Source organism: Mobula birostris, chromosome 1 (assembly GCF_030028105.1).
Source record: "Mobula birostris isolate sMobBir1 chromosome 1, sMobBir1.hap1, whole genome shotgun sequence".
NCBI lineage: Eukaryota > Metazoa > Chordata > Chondrichthyes > Myliobatiformes > Myliobatidae > Mobula > Mobula birostris.
The window spans coordinates 208,224,615-208,246,291 of record NC_092370.1 but is presented as its reverse complement, the minus strand read 5'-3'; the positions used below and the strand labels follow the sequence as shown (position 1 = coordinate 208,246,291).

General features: G+C 38.3%; 1 protein-coding gene across 1 annotated transcript in view; it reads right to left on the bottom strand.

Annotated features, from left to right (window-relative positions):
• The window catches only part of cdc42bpb (CDC42 binding protein kinase beta (DMPK-like)), a 198,302-nt gene that overhangs the window by 57,100 nt on the left and 119,525 nt on the right, over window positions 1–21,677 (bottom strand). The window contains exons 4-10 of the mRNA XM_072270164.1: window positions 16,558–16,653; window positions 16,212–16,360; window positions 7,995–8,088; window positions 5,690–5,890; window positions 4,262–4,510; window positions 2,586–2,665; window positions 116–282 (exon numbers count right to left, since the gene is read on the bottom strand). Coding sequence (XP_072126265.1) covers window positions 116–282; window positions 2,586–2,665; window positions 4,262–4,510; window positions 5,690–5,890; window positions 7,995–8,088; window positions 16,212–16,360; window positions 16,558–16,653 — 1,036 coding nt within the window. The remainder of the gene's footprint in view (window positions 1–115; window positions 283–2,585; window positions 2,666–4,261; window positions 4,511–5,689; window positions 5,891–7,994; window positions 8,089–16,211; window positions 16,361–16,557; window positions 16,654–21,677) is intronic.

Below are 21,677 nucleotides of genomic sequence, written 5' to 3'. Positions count from 1 at the left end.
TTTCAGTGCTGACAATATATACCTATCCAAAACATTTCTTTTTTTCCCCCCACAGATGCTGATTGGTTTGCTTTGAGCTTTCATGTTTTAAATACAATTTAAATTTCAGGGTTACCTTGCAGTTTCCTAGATAGTTCCAGTTTTTCTTGTTCAAGCCTGTGGATTCGCCTCTCATAAGCCTCAATTTGTAAACTGTTTTCCAAATCTATCCGTACATCTGCATCTTCGTCAATTGATTCTGATCGCATGCCTTTTTTCAAAGAAGTTCTATCTGACAAAGGACTGAAACAGCAAACATTATTTATATATTCCAAGAATTAGACAACTCAATGGAACTTTAATTTGCTATTCATTGGAAGTCATCAGAAAGATACACTTTGCATTGGGCTTTTTTCTTTGCTTTTACCACACACCAGAAGTCACTAGCTTTTAAGATGACTGCTGTTATACATACAAAATCCCATAAAATGGCATGTGATCAGTTATCTTTTACAGAGAGGTTGTTTTGAGGGATGTGCAAACCACATTATTAGGAGAATTCCCATTTTCTTTAAATAGCTGCACTGGAACTTTCCCATGTACTTGAGGAGCCAGAAAAGAGAATCACTGAAGGAGCAGCATGTTGTGTAGTAAAATATTCTCTCAGTGGTGCAATGCTTTATCAGTCTGGGTTAATAAAGCAAATCTCTGGATAGGTTTCTCACTCAGAGCAATAATGCCACCACACTGCCAAGGCTGACATTATAATGCCTCACTAGAAAATAAGCAATAGTATGTGTCTGATGACATGCTATAGAGATTAATGGCTGAAACGATAATTTCAAATCTGATGACTTAAGCAAGGTAACAGATTCAAGACCATGTCATTGTTCTGTTGTGAAGTTATTAATTGCGAAAACAGTTATATAGCGCCTGAGCTAAGTCAGAATACCAGGAAAATCCGAGTTTAATCCTGTACTCACCAAGTTGACCATAGCTAGGATTTCAGTGGGGTACTGTAACTGATATTATCTGAGGCAGGGGAACAATTAAACAGGTTCCTGAACTTCACTGAAATCCCTACCACAATCACAAACAGCCTCAAAATGGATAGAAATAGGTTAAGCAAATGGGAAGAAATTGGCAGATGGGAGTATGATGTGAATTTGTAAGGCTGGAAGGAAGAATTTTTAAAAATTCTTCATTAAACATAGAGAGATTACAAAATGTTGACATGCAGAAAATTTAGGAATCCAAGTGCATGAAGCAGAAACGTTTGTCAGGGAGTGCAGCAAGTGATTAGGAAAGCTTGAGGAATGTTAGTATAAGACATGAGGTTTGATGAGAGATTGAGCCTATACTTATTGCAGCCTAGAAAAGTAAGAGTTGTTCTCATTGAAGCATATAAAATTCTGAGGTGGTTGCTGACAGGATGTTTCCCCTATTGGGGGTATCCAGACCCAGGGTGCAGGAATTTCAAAACAAGAGGTAGGCTATTTAAGACAGATGAGGAAGAATTTACTCTCTTAGAGGGCTCTGATTCTTTGGACCTCTACTTCAGAGAGCTGCAGAAACAAAATCTTTGAATAAATTCAAGGTGGAGACATAGAACATAACAGTCAAAGAAGAGCAGAGGAAATTCTGTTGAGGCCACAACTGGTTGAACCTATTGTGTGACATAGTAGATACGTAGGGCAGATTATTGTTCCTGCTTCATACATTCACTGTAGGCAAAATACTGCAGATACTGGAAGTGAAAAAGACGTGTGAAAGACATGCAGAAGACTGGAAGTTCTCAGAGGGTAATGCAGTTTCTAAAAAGGGAGAAATCAAACTAAAGTCCAGACCAATAAACATGAAAACCCATCCAATTGAAAGATCAACCCATCACAAGTTCAGGAACTTGTATAGTTCTAGCATTTTGTTTTTAATTAAACTTTAAAACAGATGACCTCCTTACTCTAGAAGGCTGTGGATATTCAGTAATGAATACACTGAAGGCTATAGGCAAAGGATTTTTAGAACTAAACAAATCAAGGGATTTGTGGAGTAGATACAAATACATGACGAACCTTCACTTTACACAATGGCAAATTAAGCCGTTGAGGTAGTGCCGTCCGTTCCTGGTCAGTATTTAACTCTCACCACCTTTGTTAAGCTCTCAGATTTGAATTAGAGCCACTTGAATGAGATACTGTTAAGAACTAGGAACTTGAATTCTAACCAAGGTAAAAGCCACTTCCTTTCTAATACAAAATGGGAGATAAAGCCACGAATCACTTAATACAAAATTTTAAACAAACCATATTAATATCAAGTATTACTTAAACCTTCTAAGTAGACTATACAGCAAAGATTAGGTTCAAATATTGCAGGCTCCCTCAACTCATCTTGGGTGTATTGGTTGAATGCAAATGACACATTTCACTGTATGTTTTGACGTACATGTCTGAATAAATCTAAACGTACAAGTTACTTAAATGTTTTGGAAAAAGCAAAATATGTTGTTATGTCACTAAAGTTAGTTTCATCCATCATTAGCAATAGTGGATGGTTAATTAAAGCACAAACAAACAACATACAAAATATTTACAAAGATGTTCTACCTGGTGGTGGTAAATGTGAAGCCTACAAAAGGCAGGTGCAGTCCAGAAAAAGCAGTGTGACTGGCTGGAGGCACCAGTTCCTAGAACAACAGAAAGCATTTATCAGCACAAATAGAAGTTTACATTTAATCCATTATCAGAATAATAACTTAATTTCAATTAATTAAATGTAGAGATAAAATTTGACAAATAATTGAGCTTTGCTTCATAAATCCAGTTAAGATAATAGCACTATTGTTGAAAGGCATTATTTCAGGCACAGATCAGTCCTACTATATTGGGAAAGCAATAATTAAGCAAATTGCTAATAAACAGATGTTTGGTTAAACCTCTCCACGTCTATGTTTGACACAGCTTAAATTTTTTTTCAAATTAAGGAAAACCAACATCTAACTCGCAGCTACTCCTTCCTCCCCACCCCCCTCCCGCTTCTTTCCTGGGTTCTTCCCCCTTCCTTTCCAGTCCTGATAAAGGGCCTCAGCCCGAAACATCAACTATTTATTCCACTCCGTGGATGTCCCTCCAGCATTTTGTGTATTACTCTGGATTTCCAGCATCCGTAGAATCTCGTGTTTATAAATTTTAACCATCAGTCCAGAAGAATGAGGCAAATCATGTAAAATTGAACTTGTTCTGGCCAGGAGTAATGATCAATTCACTAAATTATGTCTGATCAATCTCTCTGCATTGGGCACAATGTCAGCACGGTGGCAAAACATTTGTACACAAGTTGCACAGCGGTACAGCATGTAGTGACCATGATCTCATAAACCCCAAAGATCTGGGATCAATTCTAATTTGGGGTTCTGTCTACCTAGAGTTTTCCCTGTGACCACTTTGGTTTCTTCCGAGTGCTGAGATTTCCTTCCACATTCCAAAGTTGTGACTGTTTATAAGTTAATTGGCCACTGGAAGTTATCCAAGCATGTATGTAGGGGAGTGATAGAATCTGAGGGTAGTTGAGAATGTGGGGAGAATGGAAACTGACTAATGTAGGATTAGTATAGCATATGCACTTTGATGGTTAGTGCAGAGCTGATGGACTGAAGGGCCTATACTGGTGCTCCCTTTCTCTACGACTCTATTCATGTGTCCAATAAGTTATGGCCCCTTCTTTTTCCTCATACTCCAGAACATAATTGTTCTGTGAAACAATAGCCGCTCCAAGCATTGGCTACTCTACGTAAAGTCTCAGCTTTTTCTTTTGTCTATTTGAACCCGCGTCTCCTTACATAAAACAAATTCAAGCTAATGCCACCCAAGACAGTTAGGACTACAAGATCCGGCTAATTTATTTACTTCCCTGACAGGTTTATTATCAGTAACTGTCACCCTGCTGGGAAGTTTAAGAAGCCTTGATTCTAAGAATTTTAAGGTAACTTGTTTTCAAGGGACTTGATGAAGGAATGAGGGCAGATTGCCATATTACCTCATGAACAGTGACTAAAATTTGGTCTCTGGCAATGGAAAATTAACTACCATTTAGATCACGTAATCTTGATTGTACTTTCTACTCTCAAGAATAAGTCCTAATCTTACATTGGTCAGAAATTTCATAACCCTGAATTCCACAAAATAACAAGTACTAGAAAGAACCAGATGTAAAATTCATCTATAGTCAAATCCTGTCATTGGCTGGTGTACATCAAAAATTACACAAAAACTGAAATACTAACTGGATTTTTGAGTACGTCATCATCTACATCAAAATTTGAAGTGTCTGTTGGGCTGCTGACTTCAGGAATATAAGGTGCTTCTATATTTCTAATATTGTCCCAATCGATTCCTTTGAAAAATGAATGTTTTTTGAAATCTTCCATTCCATTTTTTCCAAGTCGATGTTCTCTACTACAGATCAACCGCTGTATCAAATCCTTGGCTTCATCAGATACATCGGTGAGATGAGATGGAAATTGGAATCGTTCCTGTCAAACAAAATATAGTCAGAATGCTACTGTATTACACTATGCATGCAGAACAAGAACGGCATTTCTGTATAAAGGAAACAACAGTTGAATTTTAAAAAAAGGGATATCCTGAAATTAAAAGATACAAAATTCAACACTCCCATTAAATATTTTGATTTCATTTTTATCATAAATTTAATTATATACAGGTCCATGAGCCAGTCCTCATCAGAGGATCAGAGGAGGAAAAGGTCGGCAACTTTAAATTCCTAGATGTTATTTCAGAGTATCTGCCTTAGGTCCAGCATGTATGTGCAATTATGAAGAAAGCATAGCAGCGCCTCTTCTTCCTTAGAAGGTTTACAAAGATTTGGCATGACATCCAAAACTTCTACAAATTTCTATTGATGTGAGGGAGAGTATGCTGACTGGCTACACCACAGCCTGGTTGAAAATACCAATGCCCTTGAATAAAAAATCCTACAAAAAGTAGTGGATGTGGCCCAGCCCGTCACAAGTAAAACCCTTCCCACCTTTGAGGACATCTACATGGCGTGTTGTCACAGGAAAGCAGCATTCATCAATAGCAACCCCCACCACCCAGGTCACACTCTCTTCTCACTGCTGCCATCAGGAAGAAAGTACAGCAGCCTCAGGACTCTCACCACCAGGTTCAGGAACAGTTATTACCCCTCAGTCATCAGGCTGTTGAACCAGAGGAGAAATCTTCACTCAACTTCATTTGCCCCATCATTGAACTGTTTCCACAAAACCTTGGACTCACTTTCAAGGATTTCTTCTTGATATTTATTGCTTACTTATTTATAATAATTATTATTTCTTTATTTTTTTTTATTTGCACAGTTTTTTGTCTTTTGAAACTCTGGTTGTCCGCCCTGTTGGTGCTGTTTTTCATTGATTAATCTCAGGGTTGTAACTGGTGAAATATATGTACTTTGAACTTCATTATTATTAACACAGATTGCAATAGGCAAGCTCAAAAACCGTGCTTGTAAAAGTAAAAAGAGCTTTACCAAGATTGAAATTAAAACACAAGGTAACCATTTAAACAGTTTGCTATATTCTTCTGCAATACTGCTATTCTTCTACAAAGAAGTACACTGCTGTATTTCACTATAGTGTTTAATTATCACACTATTTGTTTAAAATGTCAATCTAAAAAAAAGTGGGCCTTACTTGGTGATTCATAATTTTCCCATACGTTTCCACCAATGACTCAGCATAAAATGGTGTTTCTCCAACAAGCATTTCATACATGCATACGCCAAGAGACCACCAATCACATTCTGGTCCATACTTTCCCATTCCATCCTCCATTGCTTGCAGGATTTCTGGAGAGATGTAGTCAGGAGTACCAACTGCTACAGAAGATTGTACCTGAGAACAATTGTGGAAACACATTACTTGAGTATGCTTTACTCTGATAAAAAAAAATACATGCAATAAAAGCAACACACATCAAAGTTGCTGGTGAATGCAGCAGGCCTGACGAAGGGTCTCGGCCCAAAACGTCAACTGTACCTCTTCCTAGAGATGCTGCCTGGCCTGCTGCGTTCACCAGCAACTTTGATGTGTGTTGCTTGAATTTCCAGCATCTGCAGAATTCCTTGTGTTAACATGCAATAAAATGTGTCCAAAAAGTCAGGTTGATTTATGGTTTAAAGATTCATGTTCAGATATCCTATGGAAAGAAAACGATTGTATAAAGACTCTTAGCAAATATTAATTGAATGCTTTAAATTTTGACCGCCACAGCCAAAACTTGTTGCGCAATTAGTGAAATAAGAATATAAGTAGGAGGGTTAAGCCCTGAGCCATTTAAGCCTGCTCCATTATTTATTAAGATAATGGCCAACCATTAACATCACCTACTTTTCCACATTATCCTCAAATCCTTCAATTTTCTTATTATTCAAGTGTATTTTGAATTCTCTCTTGAATATATTTAATTAAAAGGAGCATCTGTAACTCTCAAGGTACAAAATTCTAAAAACTCACACCCTTTATTAAACTTTTTCTCATCTTAATTTTAAGTGGATAATTTCATTATTCTGAGACAGATCTCTTACTCTAGACACCATAACTATGGAAAAATTCTCCCTCATCTCCTCTGCCAAGCCCTTTAATAATGTTGCAAGGCATAAGATGCACTCTCAACTCTAAATTGTAGCCTTAATAATTCCACCTCACTTTATAGAACAATGCTTATTACAGTAATTACCGAAAAGGACCACTGTTGCATTGTCTCAAAGACAAATATACCCTTCCTCAAGTAATAATCTCAATGTGTATCTTCACCCTGGCCTTACATGATTGTATTAAGTTTTATTTACACATTTTCAAACCTTTTTTTAATAAAGGCCAAAAAACTATTGCTTTTCCAACTGCATGCTTCAATTTAGATAAAGTCATCAATGTATCTCTTAAAGCCAACTATTCCCCCACTTTTTGCTTTTTAAAACAATTTCAGCTTTTTTTTCCCATTTTTGTTCCAAAGCAAATAATTTCCCTTTTCTCCACAGTTATCTGTAACATAACTGTTTATAATGCCTTGCAAAAGCAAAACTGTGTGGATACTAGTAAGTTAAAACCAAAGATAAACAGAAAATGCTGGTAGCATTTTTAACAGATCAGACTACAAGTGCTTTTATTTTAGGTTCCAGGCCTTTCATCAGGATTTTTTGATGAACTGTCATTGAACGGAAACATTAATAGTTTTGCTTATGCCATGCTGCCTGACCATTTGGACATTTCCAGAATTCTGTTTTCATTTTAACCATCTTTTCCAACTCTGTGTTCTCAGCACAATTATATTTACCTTATAGTTTTGTCCTTTCAGCAAATTTGAACAAACCACAGTCAGTTGCCTTATATGCCACTCAAATAGATTGTGATGAGTCAACACTCAAGTACTGATCTATCCCATACCCTACAACCAAAAGTAACTCCACTTTCCCAGCCTCTTCTCATGTTAAACAGTCTATGCCAATTTAATACTTTTAATCCCATGAGCATTAATTTAGCACAATTTAAAGTTTTATTTAAAACTTAAAGCATTGTTACAGAATTCCTCACATTCCTTCTCTTCATTCCATGCTTATCAAAATTTCCATCAGCTCAGTTTTCTCTAAAGTCGCTGATTTTCATCAGATTAGAAAAACTTTGAATTAAATAAGATTTTGGAAGCTTCTTAATATTGCTGTACAGTAGATATTAGCAGTAGGAAGTCTTGTTTACAATAAGATGGAACAAAATGTTAGATATTGTGCTTCTAACTGCAGACTACAAGAAATACACAAAAGTGATGTAAAAATACGAGGAATTTACCAGACAACTTCTTGTTTTGTTTATACTTTCCTTCAGCAGATGATATGGTATAAAACATTGAATATTCTGAACATAATGGAACTATTTCCTGAATAGTATGAATATATACAATGAAAATTGTTCTTATGCAGCTATTATAAGAAACAGTACTCACAGTGCCATCATTCATCAACTTCAGGCAGGAGCCAAAGTCGGCAAGGCGTATATGTCCATTCATGTCCAGTAAAACATTGTCAGGCTTTATATCCCTAAACAAAAACGCAAATGTTAACCAAAAATCCTTTTAGAAGAAGGCATTCATACACCAAATAATATTTTCACTGATCTCACCCAAAATATCAATTTTGTCCTACTTAACTGCATTAGTAAAAACATTTCATTTAAACAAATAAAAATGTATTTTGTTTCACAATAGCAAGTGAAGAATATAGCTGACAAAAAAGAACAATGTAGTATTACAGGAGACTCCTGTATTATGAGGTTTTACAATCCTAGAAAACAGTACTGTAATTCTATGTCATCTATATGTTTAACAAACTGGGGTTTAAGAAGTTTCTCATTTATTCACTTTTATCCTCCCAAATCAATTCCGAGAGTGAATACTATTTTTGTATCTCCAAATTTTTGAGTAGCAATCTGTAAATTCTGTAAGGGAAACTTCAACTATCCAGACAGCTGTAAAATGGAAGCTTGCAATCATTTAAGCCTATTATTCATATTTCTTTTCCATTCTGTTTTGAAGAGATAATCATCATCATGTGCCATGCAGTATGATGTGGGCAATCAAGATCTATGACCATGATTGTTCTCAGCAGATTCTACAGAAGTGGTTTGCCTTTGCCTTTTTCTGGGCAGTGTCTTTACAAGGACGGTGACCCAGCCATTATCAGTACTCTTCTGAGATTGTCTGCCTGATGTCAGTGGTCGCATAACCAAGACGTGATATGCACCAGCTGCTCTTACAACCATCTGCCACCTGCTCCCATGGCTTCATGTGACCCTGATTTGTTTGGGGGGGGGGGGTAGGTGCTACAACTTGCCCAAGGGTGACCTGCAGATTAGTGGGGGGGAAGGAGTGTCTTACACCTCCTTTGGCAGAGACTTACCTCCATCCCACCACTCGTTTGAAGAGATACCAGAGGGAATAATTCCTTCTTTCTCAAAGATAGGTGAATTAAAGGAAGTGATTTCCCTAGTCTTCTGTATTTAGTATTTCTTATTCTAGTTATTCTGATAATGTATATGTACCCTGCGATATACACTTAGATGCAGTCTAGACCTAAATTACAACTGAATAGCTTTGCAAAAATGCATCCCTTGCACAGCTAAAAATCACTTCACCTGGAAGATGGTTTAAATTAATTAAACTTATGGTTTGCATTATAAATTCTCCTAAAATAGTTCATTACCCTTTATATGTAATGAATTAATTTTATGTGCGGTGGTACGGTTTCATAGGCAATCTATTTAAATTAGTTATGTATACTTAAATAGCAAAATACAATTCAATAGATTACTGGGCCTTACAATTGTTTTGCGACTAATAAATGCACAAGCTGTAGATTACTAGCTCAGTCTTTCAAATAGCACTTTTGAATTGTGAACAAAATTTTGCATTTTTTTTACTTTTACATGAAACAGTAAAATATCTGATTAAATATAGAAAGATTCCTGGTTTACAAAAGAGTAGAGGATTACTAACGCACTAAGTGGGTGGAAGGATGATTGGGAGGTGCTAAAGGTCATGTGTGGAAATAATAGATTACAGAAAAAAAAGGAGGAATGGATTTGATGAGATTACTTTCTGAGCCGGCACAGACAATGGGTTGAAATCCCTCTGTCTATGGTGAAAAGCAAGACCAAAATGTAAAGGAGCAGAATTAGACCATTTGGCCCATTGAGTCTGCTCCACCATTTCATCATGACTGATCCATTTTCCTCTCAACCCCAATCTCCTGCCTTCTCCCTGTATCCCTTCATGCCTTGACTAACCAAGAATCTATCAACATCTGCACAATTACTTGGCCTCCACAACCACCTATGGCAACAAATTCCACAGATTCACCATTCTCTTGCTAAAAAAAAAAATCCCCTCATCTCTGTTGTAAATGGACGTCCCTCTATTCTGAGGCTGTGTGCTCTGGTCTTAGACCACCAACCCCACTAAAGGAAACATCCTCACCTCATCCACTCTATCGAGGTCTTTCAACATTCGAGAGGCTTCAATGAGTTCCCAACCCCTCATTTTTCAGAATTCCAGTGAGTACAGGCCAAGAGCCATCAAAAGCTTCTCATATGATCAGCCTTTCAATCCCACTATCATCTTCGTGAACCTGCTCTGAACCCTCGATGTCAGCACATCCTTTATTAGATAAGGGGCCCAAAACTGCTTCACAATACTCCAACTGAGGCCCAATCAGTGCCTTATAAGCCTCAACATGACATCCTTGCTTTTATATTCTAGTCCTTTTGAAATGAATGCTAACATCGCATTTGCCTTCCCCATCACTAGCTCAAGGTTTTTCACTCAGAGTATTGGTACGTGGAATGTACTGCCTGAGTCAGTGGTGGAGGTAGATAAACTAGTAAAGTTTAAGAGACTACTGGACAGGTATATGGAGGAATTTAAGGTGGGGGGTTATATGGGAGGCAGAGTTTGAGGGTTGGCACAACATTGTGGGCCTAAGGGCCTGTACTGTGCTGTACTATTCTATGTTCTGTGTTCAACCTGCAAATTAACCTTTAGGGAATCTTGCACAAGGACTCCAAGTCTCTTTGACCCCTATACTTTTACTTTTTTTTTCCCCAAAGTGCATGACCATACATTTCCCAACACTGTATTCCATCTGCCACTTCTTTGACCATTCTTCTAATCTGCCTAAGTCCTTCTGCAGCCTCCCTGCTTCCTCAACACTACCTGCCCCTCCACCTACCTCCGTATTGTCTGCAAATTTGGCTACAAAGCTATTCATTCCTTCATGCAAATCATTGGCATACAACTTAAAAGGAGTGGTCCCAACACATAACTACGTGGAACACCACAGTGGAGCCAACCAGAAAAGGCTCCCTTTGTTCTGACTTTCGCCTCTTGCCAATCAGTTAATGCTCTATCCATGATAGTACCATTCCTGTAATACCATGGGCTCTTAACTTGTTAAGCAGCCTCATGTGCGGCACCTTGTCAAAGGCCTTCAGAAAATCCAAGTACAAAACATCCGCCAGTGATGTTGTCGGGATGGAACTGGACTCTCTCACTGTGGTGTCTGAAAAGAGGATGCTGTCTAAGTTGCATGCCATCTTGGTCAATGTCTCCCATCCACTACATAATGTACTGGGTGGGCACAGGAGTACATTCAGCCAGAGACTCATTCCTCCGAGATGCAGCACAGAGCGTCATAGGAAGTCATTCCTGCCTGCGGCCATCAAACTTTACAACTCCTCCCTTGGAGGGTCAGACACCCTGAGTCGATAGGCTGGTCCTGGACTTATTTCATAATTTACTGGCATAATTTACATATTACTATTTAACTATTTACGGTTCTATTACTATTATTTACAGTGCAACTGTAACGAAAACCAATTTCCCCCAGGATCAATAAAGTATGACTATGACTATTCTCTGATTCTCCTTTATCTATCCAGGAACACAGTTGAGACACAATCTTGTTAAATGGTAAACTCAAGGGACCAAGTGGCCTTTTGCTGCTCCTAACTTGTATAATTGTGGTGTCACAGCATAAAGTAGTCAGTTTTCCTGATCTCCAAAACTGTCTGTGTGGAATCTGCACATCTTCCCTGCAAATGCATGTACTTCCTCTGGCTTCTCCAGCCTTCCCACATCCCAAGAAGGTATGTGTCGACAGGTTAATAGGTCATTGTAAATTGCCGAGTGAGAAGATGAATAGTAGAGTCTGGGGGTAGCTGATAGAACATGGAGAGGATTGGCAGTTCATAGTCAGTGTAGAGTTGTGAGTCAAAGGCCTTGTAAAAGGGGCAGAGAGACAATGAATAAGAAATTCGTTTAATACAAAAAGAATGTCATGGTGATTGGCTATCAGGACGATACGTAGCGCTGTTCCCTTAGGATTCATCACAAGACCGCTGCTTTAGTTCATATACATTGATGAACTTGTAGACAAGGCACGATCTCAAATTTGCAGATGACACAAAACTTGACAGCATAGTAAACACTGAAAACAGTTATACGCTTCAAGGAGAAACAGAATGTTTGGCAAATCATGCCTGATGAATTTTAACGCATTGAAGTACAAGGTATACACTTTGGTAGGGCAGTCATTTTCCTGGGGTTGGGGAATCAAGAATAAATGGCCATAGATTTAAGATAAGTGGAGAAAGATTTAATAGAAATTTGAGGAGCAACTTCTTGTTGAGAGGAGGGCAGCATATATGTGGTGTGAGCTGCTGGGGGAGTGTTGAAGCAGGGAGAGTAACAGGAAAAGTTTAGGGAAGTTACAGAACAAACACTGGCAAAACAAAATAGCTTAGATAGACATCTTGGTCAGCATGGACCAGCAGGGTTGAAGGGCCTATTTCTGTGCTGTATGACAATGACTACCATCACCATTGTTTTGACAATAATGGGTCCTTTTGATTTTGTTAAGGCTGAGCTAAAAATTGCATTTATCAATATAATAGCTATAAACTGCAAGAGAACATACCAGTATTGATTACATTAACTGAATGTAGTTGTGCATTTGGAAACAATGAAGATGGAATATTTGAGGAAAATCATTGTACTAAATTTTAACTTACAACTGACAGCAGGAACAAAGTAAATCCAAATCACTATTAATACAACAGAAGGTCAACTTAAAGCAGTTTCTCCACAGTTAGCTGTTACCAAAAAAGGTGGCAATATATTATATATCTTAACAAATTCATGCAATTGAAATATTTAACTATTACCATCGTTCAAAGAAGAAAAAAACAAGTTCATGCTCATTTGAAAATGCGGAACTAAAATTAAACCACAAAAGAAATAAATTCTGCAGAGAACTTCTGACTTTTTGAATAATAATACAAGTTTGCATTGAATAGTAGCACCTTGTATCATATTTCCAATGTAATAATTATAAAACAAAGTATGGTGGAAACATCAGATAGCATCTGTGGAAAGCGAAAAAAAGTTAATGTTTCTTCAGAAATAGGAAAGAAAAAGCATGACAATTTGAAGTTTCAGAGGGTGGTAAAAAGATAGATAGCACACAGTTAATATCTGTGATAAAGCAAGGCCACAGGTGCCATGGGGATTAAGTAATTCAGGTTAATTATAGGTTAAGGAGAGTAACCATAACCAAAGGAACATAAAAGCCATGAGATGCAAACATGTATTAAAGAGAGCAAGAATAAACAAAGTAACATGAAAGCAGTTAATGTTAGTGCTCTAGGAAATTTCATTTATTTACAGTATGTATCAAGAAACACGACTTGCATAAAAATAAAGAATTATTTAATTTTCTTTCTCCACTGACATAAATTTTGTATAAGCAAATTTAATCCAGTTTCTCATATTTTTTGAGTACTGATTTGTGAATTCTGTTAGGATGAATTTCCATCACCCAGACAGTCGTAACACAGGGGTTGCCTATATAATCCACCTTGGTGCTGCCATAACTTAAAAATGGCATGTGTTATTCACTTCCAGACACTGTCACTGAAATGTATTAATTTCAGCTTGGCTAAAGTGACGTTCAACTCTTTGGAATCTATCCAACACTAACTTCACATACCTCTGAAGTACAATCACTTAAGGGATTACAGCACCACCACAACTAAAACTAATGAAGTGATCTTATGAAGTTACAAAGTCCAATCCTAAGGTTTATACCACTCACTTTAAAATTTGAGAATAGAGATCTGAAGTGAGAATATCTTGGAGTGGTAGGGCAGGGATATAATGGATGCAAGAGAAATGGAAAATAAGTACAAGAAATTTTGCAGATACTGGAAATCCAAAGCAACACACACAAAATGCTGGAGGAACTCAGCAGGTCACGCAGCATCCATGGAAATGAATAAACCGTCGACATTTTGGGCTGAGACCCTTCTTGAAGACTGGAAAGACTGGAAGGGAAAGTGGGGGGAGGGTGAAAGACACCAGATTAAAAAGGTGGGGAGAGGGGATGGAGGATAGCTAGAAGGTGATAGGTGAAGCCAAATGAGTGGGAGAGGTAAAGGGCTAGCGATGAAGGAATCTGGTAAGAGAGGAGAGTGGGACATAAGAGAAAGGAAAGGAGAAGGGGCACCAGCGGGAGGCGATAGGCAGATGGGAAAAGGTATGCTGCAGCCAGAGTGGAGAACAGAAGAAGAGGGGAGGGGGAGGGAAGCAGTCTTTTGCTGGGAGGAGAAATCAATACTCATGCCATCAGGTTAGAGGCTACCCAAACAGAATATAAGGAGCTTGTTCCTCCACCTCAAGGGTGGCCTCATCATGGCACAAGAGGCCATGGGCCGACAGCTCAGAATGAGAATTGTAATTAAAATGTTGGGCCACTGGGAATATCTGCTTTTGACAGCTGGAGTGGTGGCGCTTCACAAAACTGCCTCCAATTTACAGCGGGCCTCACTAATGTAGAGGAGGCTGCATCAGGAGCACCTAATACAATAGATGACCGCAGTAGACTTGCAGGTGAAAAATGAGGTGAACAGGCAGGTGTAGTATGATAGTTTGAACAAAAGCGTTAAAATGTTTTTTTCCCCCAATTTTGTTTGGCTTAACATTTGACTGGTTTGTCATAATATTTGTTAAGCCACGGTGTGTAATACAGGGCAAAAAAGTTTATGGAACATTTTGGCAATCATAATCCTCTAACCTGTGACTTAACCACACAGACATCAAATTTCTTCATTGTCCTCATATGGAACTATTTGAATCATTGTGTTCTAGTGCAAGATATTCATTGCATAGAACACTGAAATTATTGCTCAAAATGCAGACTTAATTTACTTTGGAAGCATGTACAAAATATTTAGAATGAACTCAATTAATTTCCACTTTGATGCAAGAAAGTAAAATCAAAGTACAAGCTGTGCCAGTCAGCTGCAATACTAAACCAGTGAGAATAACTTCATTCTGCTCCACTTCCCCATCACTGACTCACTTTCAAAGACTCTTCATTTCATGTTCTCTGTCTTCATTGGTTATTTATCTATTATTATTATTTTTTTCTCTTTTGTATTTGCAGAGTTTGTTGTCTCTTACAGATTGGTTGTTTATAAGATCCGGTAAGATGGTGGTATGTTTGGTCGCAACAGCTTCAAAAGGGTCAACAAAAGGTGCTACTGTCCTATTTAAATACATCTCCAATGATCGCAAGATCCTGATTCAGAATTTAACATACTGCAGTGAGTTGCTCGCTGGTGGAAAAAAAAATGAGGAACTACATAACCTGCTGCTGCTTGAGTCAATGGAGGCTACAGTCTAATAGTGAGTGGTCATCTTGGTCGCTTTTCTTGTGATCACAAGACCCTTTTGGACATTGTTAATCTGGTATGCCACAAGCTCAATTCATTGAATTATTGGCTAAGAGCAGTGGCGGATGGGAAGGGAGCTGCATGGCCTTGGTCGTAGCAAGGACTAGGCCTCAAGCCACAGTGTTGCCTGTTTACAGCCTCCAGGAGAGAGGCATCCAGGATGAAGTTGGTGCTGCACTCCCACTGTTTGCTTGGCAGCAGACAAGCTGTTGTGGTTGACTGCATATTTCGACGACACTCAATGGACTCAGGGCCTCAAGCCATGGGGTCGCCTGAAACGTGGCTCAATAGTGCCTTCCTTACAAAAAGTAAGAATATCTAACATGCCCTTAATTTGTAATTCTAAATTTTGGGCTAAAATTACTGATTTTTGTCGCTTCCTTTGAAGGTTTTCACCAACCAAATACCAACTGGAGTCAACACAGAGTGGCTGAAAATTATTGGTCTCACCAAATGAACAGTAAATAGATCAACCAGTAACTAGCGCAGCTAGAAATGCCTTTCACTTAATTCCATTATCTAATAGTTTCCAAACCAGTGACATTGGGAATGCAATATACTTATACATCCCAGGAGGGAGGAATGACCCATTGACCCTTACTGGAAATATGCACATGTATACTTCAAGTCAAACTAAGATCCAGTCATTTGATAAGTCCTTCAATTAAACTGCTTCTCAACATTGTCAAAATTCAAAAGCATATATTAACAACTTGAATGAAGTACAAGAGAGTATATATTTATGCAACCCCAGGATGACTTGAGATTGGAAAGGAGAACAGAAAGGAGACCACAGAAGGAAGAATAGAAAAATTAACCCTCATAATTTCAGAATGTGAATGCGCAATGCAGCATACACATAAAAATATATATATACCTGTGTACATAATGCAACTTGTGAATGGAGTCGATAGCTAACACCATTTCTGCTATGTAAAATTTAGACATTTCTTCTGGAAGTCTGTCTTCAAACTTGCTGAGCAATGTTAGCAGATCCCCTCCCACGTAGTAGTCCATAACTAAATACTAAAAACACATAAAATACACTTAATAACAAGGCAATTCATACAATGTAACTACAAATATAGTTTGATAATCAAAAATTACTCAAATTTAATTTGACAATAAGAAAAATTCAGTGACATAAAAGTGAGGTACAATTTTCTCAGGAATACATTATCCATTTGTTTATCATTTAAGATTTTATGGGAAAACAAACTTACCAAGTAGTTATCATCTTGGAAGGCATAATGTAATGTAGTGATCCACTGGCAATCACCATTCACCAGAACATTCCTTTCTTCTCGAAAACAAGCTGTCTGTATACAAGAAACAGCTTTATGAACTTCGCTGTGCTTTATTTCACACATTTACTTATGTATGGGTTTGCATTCTAACATTCAGACTGGATCAATGGCATAACCAAGAAACACATCTAAGGACAAGAGATTAAACAAACAGAGCAAAACTCAGCCTATACAGCTTACAATGTAACTCAAGGTTAAATATATTTTATAGTTATGTTTTTTAGATCAATTTCAAAATTTCACATAGTCTGCAGACGATTGATCTTTTTCATTGAACTTATATATTTATATCACTGAATATATTTGTTACCTTCTGGTATATGTCCGTGGCTGACAAGGAAAGTCAAAGCTAACATAAATGCAAAAGAGAGGGCATACAAGAGCAAAAACTATTTCGAAGTTAGAGGAATGGGAAATTTTTAAAAACCAACAGAAGGCAACTAATAAAAAACTATAAGGAGGGAAAAGATGAAATATGATGGTATGCTAGCCAATAATATCAAAAATAATACCAAATGTTTTTTTCAGGTAGTTAAAGAGTAAAAGAAAGGGAATGGTAGATGTTGCACTACTAGAAAATGACTGGAGGTATAGTAATGGGGGACATGGGAATGGCATATGAACTGAATAAATATTTTGCAACAGTCTTCATTGTGTAAGACACACTTAGAATGCTGTAAGTTTGAGAGTGTTGGGGACAGCTATTACCAGGGCAAAGGTGCTTGAGAAACTGAAAGGTGTGAAGGTAGATAAGTCACCTGGACTGATAGACAACATCCCAGGGTTCAAAAGAGGTATCTGAAAAGACTGTGGAGGTATTAAGTAATGATCTTTCAAGAATCAATAGATTAATGCATGGTTCCGGCGACTGGAAAATTGCAATTGTCACTCCATTCTTCAAGAAGGGAGGGAGGCAGAAGAAAGGAAATTATAGGCTTGATCTCAGTGCTTGGGAAGATGTTGGAATTGATTGTTGAGGATGTGGTTTCAGGGTACTTGGAGGCACATGACAAAATAGGCCAAAGTCAGCATGGTTTCCTTAAGGGAAAATCTTGCCTGACAAATCTACTAGAATTCTTTGAAAAAATAACAAGCAGGATAGACAAAGGAGAATCAGAGGATGTTTTGTACTTGGATTTTCAGAAAGCTTTTGACAGGGTGCCACAAGTGAGGCTGCTAAACTAGATAAAGAGACCAGGGTATTACAGTAAAGATACTAGCATGGATAGAGTATTGACTCATTGGCAGGAAGCAAAAAGTGGGAATATAAAGGTAACTTTTTCTGGTTAGCTGCCAGTGACTGGTGGTGTTCCACAGGGGTCTGTGTTGGGACCGATTTTTACATTGTATATCAATGATTTGGATGATGAAATTGTTGGCTTTATGGCTAAGTTTGTGGATGATATGAAGAGAGGTGGAGGTGGAAAATCCAAGGTGCAAAGGGGTTTTGGAGTCCTCATGCAGGATACCCCAAAGGTTAATTTGCAGATTGAAGCTGTGATGAGGAAGAAGAGTGCAATTTTAGCATTCATTTCAAGAGGACAAGAATATAAAAGCAAGGATGTAATACTGAGGCTGTATAAGGCATTGGTGAGGTCTCACTTGGAGTACTGAAAGCAGTTTTGGGCCCTTATTAAGAAAGTTTGTGCTGACATTGGAGATGGCCAAGTTTGCAGATGATACGAAGATAGGTAGAACGGTAGGTAGTGTTGACGAAATACGAGAATGATTCTGGGAATGAAAGGGTTATCATAAGAGCAGCAACTGAAGGCTCTGGGCCTGTACTCACTGGAACTTAGAATCCTTAATGAGGGTGATCTCATTGAAACCTATCAAATGTTGAAAAGACGAGACAGAGGATGTCAAGAGAATGTTTCTTTTTTGGGGGGACTCCGGGACCAGAGGACACAGCCTCAAAATAGAGGAATGTCCATTGGGAACAGAGATGAGGAGGAATTTCTTTAGCCAGAGGGTGGCAAACCTGTGAAATTCAATGCAACAGATGACTATGGATGCCAAGTCACTGGATATATTTAAGGCAGAGACTGATAGGTTCTTGATTAGCCAGGGCGTGAAAGATTATGGGGAGAAGGTAGGAAAATGGGGTTGAGGGGAAGATGGATGAGCCATGATGAAATGGCGGAGCAGACTCAATGGGCCGAATAGCTTAATTTTTCTTCTTATGGTCTTACATATCTGGCTTACTTATTAGCAACCAGACTAACAAATAACTGATATAATACAATTGTACAATGAAGCTAAACGTGACTTCATTGCATATGTCATTAAAGGGAAATTGTTGCTTTCAGTATAGAAAACACAAGAACATAAGAAGCAGGAATAGGCTATTCTGCCCCTTAAGCCTACTATGCCATTTATACAAATATCATTAAACTCATTTAAGATCGCAACTTCATCTTCCTGCTCTAATACCTCTGACTCCCCTTTACGCCTAAAAATTTATACCCCCCTGAATATATCTACTGTCCAATATCCACTACCCTCTAAGGACAGGAATTCCAAAGATTCACAATAATGATTGCCCCCTTATCGTGGAACTGTGTCACACTTAAGACTCCCCTACCTCCAAAGATGTATCCTAACAGAAACTTTGCTGCCAAGCTCTTTCAGCATTTCATGTGTTATGAAGATATATCCTTACATTCTTCCAAACCTCAAAAACTATGGGGTTATTCAGCTAAATCCTTCTTAGGACAACTCCCTTACTACAGGAAACAAACTAGTGAACTTTCACAATGCTACCTCCACATGATGTATCCTTTAAAAAAAGTAAAACTATATGCAAGACCATTATCATCTCACTAACCCTTCTAAATGTGGTAAGACTTCATTTCTCTTGTATTCCATCCCCTTTGCATCACTTGACATCTTAGTAAACTCCTGACTTCTTTGCTTACTTTGTCTTTCTTAAGACTCTACTCTCTGAAGCTCTTTTTATATTCCTACACTATTCAAACAATATTCACGCTATTCTTCAAATTAATTAACTCCCATCTTCCCTACTGGCAGACAATTAAACCACAAACAAATTTTAGGTTCTGAGAAGAAATTGGAAAAGTGATGCCATGGCTAAGAGTAGCTGAGCAACAATTTTTAACAATGAACAGACTGGGGGGAATGCCTGGCCTATTTCTACTCATTCCTAATGTTTTCATGTTATATGCCATCTGTTATCATTTTGGCCACTTTCCATCCTTCTACATTAAGCAACGATGATAGATCACAATTTGTCTTTTTATACAAGTATTAATGCAGACTGTTGAGCAGTCAGCAGTAAACACCTCCTGTTTAAAGTTTGCCAAAATGAAAACTGCCTGTTTATCCTTTCTCTTCATTTTCTGTCTGTGAGGTAATCCCTTATCTATGCTGACTATCTTCTCAAACCCAAGTACACAGCATCTAGGATGCCACTTTATCTACCTTGCTGAGTTAAACAGGCATCTATGAGACTACACCTAGAGTACTGCATCAATACTGGGTCTCCCTATCCAAGAAAGCATTTAATGTTTTGCAATCAATACAGAGGATGAAAAGGCTGATAATTGAAGTGGAGACACATTTCCAGTTGCACACCATTTCAACCTCCCTTCCCACACCAACCTGTCTAAACTCCATCTTTTCCATTGGCAGGTCAAGGCCCAAGGCCAACTAGAAAAGCAACACCTCATATTTTGCCTGGGTACTGTGCAACCCAATGGTAACACTAAATTTGCCAATTTCAGGTACCTTTACCACCAGCATTTCCCCGGTCTCAATCTAATCAACAAGTTCCAAAGACTGGGCTTCTGCACTCCCCTCTGCAATAGAATCCTTGATTTCCTTACTGAGAAATCACAGACTGTGTGCATTGGAAATAACATCTCCACCTCGCTGACAATCGACACTAGTGTGCCTTAAGGATGCATACTTAACCCTATTCACTACACCCATGATTGTGTGGCTAGGCACAGCTCAAATACCATCTATAAGTTTGCCAATGACACAACTATTATTGGCAGAATTTCAGATAGTGATGAAAAGGCATGCAGGAGCAAGATAGATCAGCCGGATGAGTGGTGTTGCAGCAATAACATTGCACTCAACATTAGTAAGACCAAGGAACTGATTGTGGACTTCAGGTAAGGGCAAGTTGAGAGAACACACACCAGTCCTCATTGAGGGATCTGAAGTGGAAAGAGCGAGCAGTTTCAAGTTCCTGAATACCTATCCTGGGCCCAATATATTGATGCAATTACAAAAAAAGGCACAACAGCGGCTATATTTCATTAGGAGTTTCAGCAGACTGATCATGTCACCAAAAACTCGTAAATTTCAACAGATGTACCGTAGAGTGCATTCTAAATGGCTGCATCACCGTCTGGTATGGAGGAGGGGACACTGTACAGGATCAAAAAAGGCTGCAGGAAGTTGTAAACTTAGCCAGCTCTATCATTGGCAACGGCCTCTCCAGCATCCAGGACACCTTCAAAATGTGATGTCTCAAAAAGACAGCTTCCATCATTAAGGGCCCCCAACACACAGGACATGCCCTCTTCTCTTTGCTGCCATCAAGGAGGAGGCATAGGAGCCTGAAGACATACATTCAAAATTTCAGCCACTGCTTCTTCCCTCCACCATCAGATTTCTGAATGGACAATGAACCCATGAACATTACTTCAGTTATGTTCCCCTCTCTTTTAGCACTACTTGTTTTAATTTATTTTAAAATATATCTCATGTTGTAATCTATAATTTTTATTATGCATTGCAATGTACCGCTGCCACAAAACAACAAGTTTCATGATATACTATATACCAGTGATAATAAACCTGATTCTGATCTCTCCTTTCAACCTGCTTCTGATTCTACCCCACCCCCATTTTATTCTCTCTTCCAATCCAATTACCCATTTTCATTCCCCTTCCCAGTTCCACCCACCTATTACTCATACACTTATTCCATCAAATCTCCTATCCTATCTGACTATATCTGCCCTTCACCCTCCTTTAATAATTCACATTATCACCTTCAGATT